Source organism: Diaphorina citri, unplaced genomic scaffold (genome assembly GCF_000475195.1).
Source record: "Diaphorina citri unplaced genomic scaffold, Diaci psyllid genome assembly version 1.1 scaffold4530, whole genome shotgun sequence".
In the NCBI taxonomy this organism is placed as follows: Eukaryota; Metazoa; Arthropoda; class Insecta; order Hemiptera; family Psyllidae; genus Diaphorina; species Diaphorina citri.
In genome coordinates this window covers 4315-14916 of record NW_007381928.1, presented here as the reverse complement: position 1 = coordinate 14916, position 10602 = coordinate 4315, and the positions used below count along the sequence as shown (strand labels likewise).

General features: G+C 36.7%; 1 protein-coding gene, 1 non-coding gene and 1 pseudogene across 2 annotated transcripts in view; 1 reads left to right on the top strand and 2 right to left on the bottom strand.

Annotated features, from left to right (window-relative positions):
• LOC103521109 (tetra-peptide repeat homeobox protein 1-like) overlaps nucleotides 1-8314 on the bottom strand; it is a 22607-nt gene extending 14293 nt beyond the window's left edge. Inside the window, exons 1-2 of the mRNA XM_026831937.1 lie at nucleotides 8198-8314; nucleotides 5414-6195 (exon numbers count right to left, since the gene is read on the bottom strand). Of these exons, the coding sequence (XP_026687738.1) occupies nucleotides 5414-6195; nucleotides 8198-8209 (794 nt within the window). The 5' untranslated portion in view covers nucleotides 8210-8314. The remainder of the gene's footprint in view (nucleotides 1-5413; nucleotides 6196-8197) is intronic.
• Nucleotides 8315-9141: 827 nt separating this feature from the next.
• Nucleotides 9142-9246, bottom strand: LOC113472264 (annotated as a pseudogene).
• Nucleotides 9247-9418: 172 nt separating this feature from the next.
• LOC113472263 lies at nucleotides 9419-9535 on the top strand. Its single transcript, XR_003394656.1, has one exon. It is a non-coding gene; the product is annotated as a U5 spliceosomal RNA (small nuclear RNA).
• Nucleotides 9536-10602: the final 1067 nt, after the last annotated feature.

The window sequence follows — 10602 nt, the reverse complement described above, 5'->3', positions numbered from 1 at the left end:
TGTTTTTTAGTTTTATTTTATTTACAAAAATATATCAAACACTAGGAAAGTTTTCATGATAAAAAAAGAGTCAAGGATAAAGGAGAGAGATCAACAATTAAGAACTTTCATGGCAAGAAACAAGAAAAAATGAATCACATTCATATTGAAAGAATCAACAATGAATTTTGAAAGAGACAAGACTTTCACAAGAAACTAATAAATACCTAGTCAATTATTACTCGGGCATAGAGTAGTTGATGCTAAAGATTTAATGACTACTTTTGTGAGCTCAGATAATATGGCACTCACCTGTCTAATTTGGTATCAAGAGTTGCAGAGTGTATAGAGTTGTCAAATAGCTCCAAGTCCTTCTGAATAGATTAAATGACTAGGAAGAAGGTATGAAGGTTGAAGTGTCTTAGGGGTGGTAGCTGCCACCGTAGGAAGAGTATCCTCCTGAGTATTCACCTCCATAACCATGACCATAACCTGAACCATAAAATGGATCTTGTTCTTATAATATAAGATTTGCAAGACTTTAAATACATTTTATCAAACAATCAGAATTTTTACAGTTATTAAATTTGTGAATAAATAGCAGAGAGGGCATTTAAAAGTAGGGTCAATTTATATGAAATTTAAATTTCCCGGAATTTTCTGGGTGTTGGGTTTTCAATTTTTTCACATGGTCTTCCAAGGTCTGTTTTTCATTCCGACGTGGGTGCGATGCGAAAGTGACGCGTGTTTTTCATTCCACTTCCCCTACTTTAGCGTCAACGCTGCGTCTCAGCTTCAGGTTCCACCATATTGTAATTGTATTGAGGGAAATGAAAAAAATGTTTTGTAATTTCTCCACTAGATGTCGTCATGTTTGTTGAATTTCCACATTTTACCCCCACTCCTGACGCAGAGTGAACGTCAAGTTAACGCCACATCGATGCGGCGTAGGAATGAAAAACAGACCTCCAATGTCCAGTGAGTGCTTTTCCACAGAATACACAGAACAACAAACACTGCACTACTCAATTATACATATGATCACACTTAGACATTAAACTTATCAAAAGCACAATGATTTGAACAAAAATCAAACTACACTAATTGGAAAACTCGCAAAATTGTAAAAATTGTACTTACAAAAGCTTTCATGTTGATAATGGGCATTTTTCTTCTTGGCGAATTTTCCTTCCAACTTGTACCTACTTTATCTAGTTATCTAGTACATTTCAGTACTAATAGGTAGGTATATAATTATAAGTTTTTGATGTTCCATGGGTACCTATCTTACCTCTGAACTAAACATTACCTACCTATTACAAACACATCCATTGCACGTGCAAGATTCAGGTGTTGTAATCCTGTTACCTACTACATCAAAACTGTCTGAACTCCAATACAGTTGTCAAAGAAGATTAAGTTCAAACAGATGATACCTACTTACATACGTACATATAAGTACCTTACTCTCTAGTTCTAATGTACTTAATCTACCAATTTTGGAGTAGGTATGCTAACAACCTATACCTACTTTGGATACCTACTCAAGACTCAACTGTACGAACTGTCGGAACCTACCTCTCGGTAGGTACCTCGATGAAGATGCGATACTGTCAGTATAGGTACCTACCTCTTAGGTCGATTCTCGTATATTTCGTACAGATAGGTCTACCTACACATAGATATATTAATACTGGCTGGGGTGCACTCCGTCACTTGAGTGCGACACTCGGAGGACCACTCCTCCAAGTAGAATATCGCCTGCGGTGCGCTACACTCGTCACTCAGAATGGAATGATGGGGAAGCTCTGAAAGAAAACAAGCGCTACTAGTTTTGAAAAAGTGACAAATAATAATATGCCTTTACTATACCCCCTTTTAGAATAAAAGAAGTGCTAAAAAGAGTAAAAAGTTAGTGTACCTAATCGTTCTTTTCAATTCAATCCCTTTTCGAAATAAGTCTAGCTGACATAATGGGCATTTTTCTTCTTGGCAAATTCTTCTTCCAACTTGTACCTATAAGTACTTTTTCTACTATATTTCAGTACCTACTAATAGGTGTACATACTCGTAATTATAGAACTCTGAACTTTGAACATTAACTACACATCCATTGCACGTGCCATATTCAGTGTTGTAATCCTGTTACCTACTACATCAAAACTGTCTGAACTCCAATACAGTTGGCAAAGAAGATTAAGTTCAAACAGATGACACCTGCTTACGTACATAGTACCTTACTCTAGTTCTAATGTACTTAACCTACCAATTTTGGAGTAAGGGAAAAAAAAAAAAAAAAAAAAAAAAAAAATGCCTCTAAAAGTCTCCACTTGGTGTTTTTATTTTTATTTTACTCTGAGGCGGATTTCACATCTAGACTGCAACTTGTAGTATAAGTACAGCAATTTTCATGTTGAGCTACATAGTCTTATGGGCCAAGTTTAAGTGTGAACAGGCCCATAAGACTATGTAGCATTCAACATGAAAATTGCTGTACCTATACTACAAGTTGCAGTCTAGATGTGAAATAGCCCTAAGGTCTAAAGGGACTTGAGCAATGTTGGTTAGGGTATGCACTGGTCTTCTCTTGGTCAATTTTCTCTTGGCCAGACCATAGCACATACAAGGTGGGTACTTAGGTACACAATCCTCATCAGACCCAATGTTGTCTATAAACGTCATATTTTTTCAATATACTTAAGGCTACAGAAAAGCTACAGTTCATATGGGATGAAAAAATTGGAAGAAAAATATGTTCTGGACTGAGGAGGATATAATATTATGTTCCCTGATTGTTCCATAATAATTCAACATACGTTTTTTTATTATTATTATAGGACATAATGATAATGAGTGAACATTATTAAGTTTCCTAGGTCTCTTACCTGTTCGGTGACATCTCAGATAAATATTATCTTTATCTTTTCCCCTCTTTGTTCCATTTGCTTGGACATATCTGATGTTGTCTGCATGTTCAAGTTGTGTCCTCCATGCTTCAAATTCCAAGAGTGATTTAAATGAGAGTTTTTGCACTTCCAGAGAAATATTGTGTTCTTTAGTCAAGTGGCTTCTGAGTTGATCTGTATAAGCAAACTGCTTTTTACAAATGTAACAAAACATGTGATTGTTGTTGTTGTTGTTGTTGTCTACACATTCTGGGGCAGCATGCTTCTGCCTTCTGTGCTTGTTCAATCCAGATTTAAATGTATAGGAAGCACTACAATCAGTACAGTAAAACATGATGCAAGTTTCTGTATATTACAATGAGAAGAAGTCAATCTATGAGCCTTGCATACCTGATGTAGCAAGAAGATACAATGTTGAAGTAGGTATCAAAATTCCAAGTGACTGATGGACTTCTGTTTGGTGCACGCGGTGCTAACCCGTTATTCCCGTTGTTCACATTCAACTCTCTGTGTAAGTCTCTCTTCTTCTTCTTCGAGCAAGTCTCTCTTCTTCTTATGTATCTATCAATCTGAAGGACTTGTCTAAAAAAGTAAAAACTCACAACTCACAAAACTGTACTTACTGTACTATGGAGGAATGAGGAATGGAGATTTCAATTTCAAAACAAAAACGGGAAAAATCTCAACCCTGGGTTTTGTTAAATAAAAAATCCCATGGATTCGGTCTGTCCGGTGTTTCTAGTCTCCGCTCATGTGGTGGAAAAAATGGCGCTTTTCATTTGAGGCGCGAAATATTTGAAATTTGACTTTTTGAATTTTGCTCCATGGGTTTGCCAAAAAAATTCTTTTTTAATTTTTACAATTCTTGAAGAAAATTGCTGAAAAAAGCTCTATTCGCTGGCATTTTTTATATTTTCAAGTGATATTATTTAATTGTACATGTTGCACTGAAGCTGCAACCATCGGAAATCATCCAAAAGTATGAAAGTATGAATAAAGCAATTCTTGAAGAAAATTGCTGAAAAAAGCTCTATTCGCTGGCATTTTTTATATTTTCAAGTGATATTATTTAATTGTACATGTCGCATTGAAGCTGCGACCATCGGAAATTATCCAAATATGAATAAATCAAGAAATAAAATGATTAGGACATTATGAATCGGTTTTAAGGTATGTGCCCAAAAATAATCTGTTAAAACTTTGATAAGCTGATAAATATGTATTCAGATAAAACAAAAGCAGAATCCTAAGTGTATGGGATAAAGTTTACCTTGGGTTTAAATTGAACCCACAACCTAGCACTTACAAGATAGGTGTTTTACCTCCAAGTGAACCAGAAGAATCTAAGAAATTAGGCTTATGATGAGACAATTTCATTTAGGTACCAAATTCTTCTATTTCCAGAGAGTATGTACTGTTGATAAAGATAAACAGAAGCAACCTGTCCCACTAGTAGCTGACATTTGAAAATCTATCAAAATGGTTGTCAGTCTAGATGCCCCCGCAGCTTGGAATTTGCTAAAAGGATTTGTCTGCCTGTACAAACCCCCACTCACGTCAGCCAAAAAAGTCAAAGATATATTTCTTGGAAATCTAGTTGAAGGTGAGTTGTTTTTTTTTATATAAATCTACCTAAATACTAAAAAAAAAAAAAAAAAAGTTTGAGTACTGTGACCATGGTTGAATTTTATGATTACATCATTTTGTAACATTTCTTCTTATTTTCTTTAAAAAATCCTGTCTATTTCAGATCTGAACAGTTTATCTGTTCGACCACCTAAACCCTACATCAAAATAGAAGGAGACACAACAAAACCCATGAAAGTGTCAGTCATTGAAAGCTACGCTGACAACCCATTAGTCGTAGGACCCAGATATCAGGTGGAGGATTTCCGATACGAGTGGGCAACTTATCCAGGACTCAAAACATCTGGAGTTTTCCGTAAGTAAAACCTATTTTTTCTAAATAATTTCTAAGGTGAAACAAATCAAGCCTGAAATTTCAATTTCAATTTCTATTGTTTGAAACATTGGTAAGAATGGAAGACTATCAGAAAACAAGAAGACAGGTGAGAATTTGGTTTTTGTATGTTTTTTAGTTTTATTTTATTTACAAAAATATATCAAACACTAGGAAAGTTTTCACGATAAAAAAAGAGTCAAGGATAAAGGAGAGAGATCAACAATTAAGAACTTTCATGGCAAGAAACAAGAAAAAAGGAATCACATTCATATTGAAAGAATCAACAGTGAATTTTGAAAGAGACAAGACTTTCACAAGAAACTAATAAATACCTAGTCAGTTATTACTCGGGCATCGGGCATAGAATAGTTGATGCTAAAGATTTAATGACTATTTTTGTGAGCTCAGATAATATGGCACTCACCTGTCTAATTTGGTATCAAGGATGTAAGTCAAGTTACTCCTAATCAAGAGTTGCAGAGTGTATAGAGTTGTCAAATAGCTCCAAGTCCTTCTGAATAGATTAAATGACTAGGAAGAAGGTATGAAGGTTGAAGTGTCTTAGGGGTGGTAGCTGCCACCGTAGGAAGAGTATCCTCCCGAGTATTCACCTCCGTAACCATGACCATAACCTGAACCATAACCAGAGCCATAGCCAGAGTAACCTCCATAACCTCCCTCATAACCTCCATAGCCTCCAGATGACACGATCACTGGCTTGCTAATGTAGACTGGCTGTGGTACAGGGACTGGTACTTTTCTCTCGACAGTGACTGGGTAGGGTTTTGGTACTTCGACGGGGTATGGGCTTGGTACTGGGACCTTGACAGGGACTTTGACTGGGTATGGGACTGGCTTCTCAACTGGGTATGGGACGGGTTTCTCTACTGGCACTGGGTATGGCTTTTCAACTGGGACGGGGTAGGGTCTGTCGACTGGGACATGGACAGGGACCTTGACTGGGTAGGGGACTTTCTTCTCGACTGGGACGGGGTATGGTGCAGGGACAGCTACTGGGACCTCACGGTGCACAGTCACTTGTCTGACAATACCTTCATTAGGGCCGTAACCGTAACCTCCAGCGTAACCACCGTAACCTCCAGCGTAACCACCATAACCTCCGCCTAGACCTCCATAGTAACCACCTTCATGTCCTCCATAACCAGAGTAGGAACCATAGTCACTACCATAGCTTTCATAACCACCGTAGCCTTCATATCCATATCCTAGACCAAACAGACCACGCTTCTCATTCTTGCCGGCCTTGGCGTCGGTTTTGCCGTCAGAGGGAGCTGCGACTTTCTTGTCCTCAGCCAGAACAGCTGCGACTAACAGTAGAACACACACCTGAGAACATAATACAGGATATGTCGATTAGAATATATGCTGTGGAAACGGCTACAGTCATATGATACCTCTGAGAATGCTTGGAGACTGTTCTGGCGTAGTTCCCGAGCATGCTTAGAGGTTTATAAACACCGTAACTGTCTGTAGCTCAGATTGTAGGCCCGGGAGTTAGATAGGAAAGTTTATTGACATTAAATTTTAGATCTTGACAAAGACTAATGTACTTTTAGAGACCAAGTTTACGGACATATTAGCACCTAGTGGCTGTTCTTCAACGGAACCTTATACTCAATTACACCCTAATATGCCTCCGTTACTATTTGACTATTTGGATGATTTTGAAAACAAGGTTAAGCAAGGTTAGGAGTGTAGGTTTCACGCCATCACGTGATCTACCCCATTCTGAATCACGGAAAGATCTATGTTTTTGTTGGGAAAATGTGAAAAAAATGTGCAAAATTCGTAGGTATGTAAAACCAAACGCAAAAAATAGGCATGAAGCTTTTGAAGAAGTTCAAAACTTTGCCAGTTCTGAAACTCGAACTCAGCCAGGTTTTTCGCGGTAAGCGAGTAGAATACCACAAAGTGTTATGAATTTGATATTGATATTATGAGGCTATTCTTTAGAAAAAGAAGAAACAATATCCAAATTAAAAATCGAACAAACGAATATAATGAAAACCCTGATTGAATATTTAGTGGAACTATTAAAAATAAAAAGATTATTTGTTTTTAAGTTTTTTTGTTTTTTTTTTTTTTTTTCTTTGTTACTATTTTTGTTTTGTTGTAGTCTCTTGTTTTAATCAGAAACTTTATTTTATTCAGATATCGCCATCTGATAAAAGTCGATACCATAACTACGGTATCGACAGCAATTAAAATGATTTTTGATTTGAATCACTGACGATGCAGTAACTAGCGAAATGGTCATCTGATAATATATAATTTTGTTAAACCATAAAAAAAAACCCGAGTGTTTTTCTTTCAAACTCCAACATAAAGAAACAATTTTAATAACGCCTGCACTAGAGGAAGGAAAGAAATAAATAGAATCGCACTCTCCTGGCCGCGTCCAGTGTGACCACTCAGAACGCGGCCTGGCCGCAGGCTGCAGGCCGCGTTCTGTGTGACCGGTCCTTTAATAATATTAAATATAGTAATTATTATGCGTTAGGTTTTAGGCACACTTTGTGGGCACATTACCGTACCATACAAAAATCCCTAAAATACGTATTTTTTCTCGAGGCGTCTTTGACCTTATTCGTATTTTCACTTTGCTCCCTGAGTGAAAGTGTAAAAGTTACAAAGTAGGTAAAATTGGGTTTACATATTTATAACATGGAAAATCACAAAGAAAGAACAGCACTAATGGGCACACTACCCGCAATACTTGGTTTCCTTTTTGTAATATTTGCAAGACTTTAAATACATTATATCAAAAGAAGAACACAATAACTTTTACTCTTCACAGTTGGGGGAGGGGTTTTTTTTATTGTTTATTCAAACAGACATGTTTCACCATTGCTGGCATCATCAGTGTAAACTGTAAAAAATTGCACATAAGAAAAAGAAAGCTAACAAAAAACAACCCCTCCCCCAACTGTGAAGAGTAAAAGTTATTGTGTTCTTCTTTTCAAGATGAATCTTCACAAAGTTACGTCAGAATCTATCAATATACATTATATCAAACAATCAGAATTTTTACAGTTATTAAATTTGTGAGTAAATAGCACAGGGGGCATTTAAAACTAGGATCAATTTATATGAAAATTAAATTTCCCGGAATTTTCTGGGTGTTGGGTTTTCGATTTTTTCACAAGTCCATGTTCTTCCAATGTCCAGTGAGTGCTTTTCCACAGAATACACAGAACAACAAACACTGCACTACTCAATTAGACGTATGATCACAGTTAGACATTAAACTTATCAAAAGCACAATGATTTGAACAAAAATCAAACGACGCTAATTGAAAAACTCGCAAAGTTGAAAAATTGTACTTACAAAAGCTTTCATGTTGTTCACTCGTAAATAAATCCAAAGTTTAAAATTTTATTAAAAAAAAAAATTTAAAATAATATTTATTGATTTGATTCAACCACCTCGGTTTGATGATTGAATGCAAACTGATATCTTTTATACGAGTTAGTTAATTTTTATACAACTCAGAAAACACGTGCTTAAAGTCCCCTTAAAACCAGAAGAAGATGAAAAAGAAGGCGAATATTGCGAAGAAGAAGTAGAAGAAAGAAGGGTAAACTACATAGAGCAGATCTAGTTTAAACTACAACAGAACTTGTAAGTTGTAAGTTCAGAGTTTGAAACCATCCCCACACACTTGTCCTCTTAAGGAGCTACTTTTTTTATTCATGTTTGTCTTTATTTAATTAATGTTTGATCACTTCGTGTGGACACTTTGTGGCAACTTGAAGTGCGAGTTTTTTTATCACTACTGTTTTTTTCTCCTTTTTTATTTCCAAAACAAGAGGTTAGATAGAGGGGCCTGTAAGGACAGAGCTTTTTGTCCCGAAGTAAAGAGAGAAGGAAGACAGAATAAGAAAGCAAAAAAAAACTATAATTTTTAGGATAAAGTTTACCCCGGACGGAAATCGAACCCCCGACCTAGAGCTTACAAGGCAGAACTAGTGGTTCAATGAAAGCTACGTGACGCATGCCAAATCAGTCACCCATGACTATGTCGATAGAGCTACAATGGAGCAGTTGCAAATTGGTAAAAAATATTAATAAATGGTCGATTCCTTCGTAAAAAGTAGTGAAAAATCCAAATCTGAGGTCAAAACTTCGAAAGCGCTCTGACAAATGCTGAGAGCATCAAAAATTGAGTTAGATTCAGAGCAGTTGCAAATTGGTAAAAAATATTAATAAATGGTCGATTCCTTCGTAAAAAGTAGTGAAAAATCCAAATCTGAGGTCAAAACTTCGAAAGCGCTCTGACAAATGCTGAGAGCATCAAAAATTGAGTTAGATTCATCAATTACTCCCCTCAACGGAAATCTTTAGGAAAAGGCAAAAGATTAATCGGAAGCTAAAGTTGACTCACAGGTTATTAGCGCCTGGCAAAGTATGCAATACGCACTTATTTTATCAAGAAAAGTCCGTTCTTTGTATGAGAGGTTCACTCACATGTGATTTTGTATCGTAGAACTTCTCACTCCTTTGAAGATTCAATGTGAGGGTTGGTCCCACTTGTGATTCCCTTAGAGTCAACTCTGGCTTCCCTTCAGAACGAATAAATCTTTCGCCTTTTACTAAAGATTTCCGTGGAGGGGAGCAATTGATGAGTCTAACTCAATTTTTCGTGCTCCCGGCGTAAGTCGGAGCGTAATCTATTAATAGAATTCTAGGTATTTCTAAAAGAAAATCGACATCAAATCCATTTGTTCAGGCGTTCAGGGTATTTTTCTATCGGGTTTTTAAGGTCTCATGTTCATTTTATGGTCCATTTTTGAACGCTTCTAGAACTACTCGTCTACAATGCATTTCACCGTGATCCTGTAGAGCCAAGGATTCAACTTACACTTCCAACAACTCTCTTTCTCTTAGCATGTTCCGTAACTCCGATGCCTCTCTAGTCCTACTCCTAGTCGTTCTGCAAACGTCAAGCATCCTATGTATCATCATGGGCATCCTGTGCCAATCCAACGAAAGTTTCAACCTTATCGTCCTCTAGTTCAGGGGTTCCCAAACTTTTGAGTACTGCGTACCACCTGACACCTCAAGGTTCTCTCGGCATACCATCAAACATCAATTTTGTGTGGTTTGGGGGTCAAATAAATACCACTAGTTGTACCGGACCTTTGGCCGAAACCCTTTTTTTGGGGCAATTGGACCATAAAACGTCCACATCTGTCAAAAAACGAAGGTCGAAAAATTTGTCGATCACAATACTTTCCTCGTCATTATAAAATAAGGAAAGTAATAGGTAAATAACATCATCTCTAGGTACTTTTATAAAATAATGAAAGTATATAGGTAAATAACATATTCATCATCTAGGTACTTCGCCTTTTCCCATGTTGGCGTTTTTAGTCGGTCCACCTATCTACACCATTGGTGTTTTTTCGTCAGGATGAACCAACTTGGTTTTGGCGAGTTTATTTTTGCGGAGTGCGGCTGCGGATGCCCTTCCGCTACTACGTCAAGACAATAATATGAAAAGCAACCCAATACAATTCTGGTTGAAAAAACAATAGAATAGGTAGGTAAAGGTAAAGGAACGGAAAGAGCAAAAAAGGCAAATGTAAAAATTGTAATGTAAACAGAGCAAAATGTTCAAACTTTCAAATTTCAAAAAGTTCAAATTTTTAATCGAATTTCTTTCATTTCAAAAATGTTGCACCACAAAATCCACAAATAATGTTAATGGCATAAGAAAAACACGAGAGGGC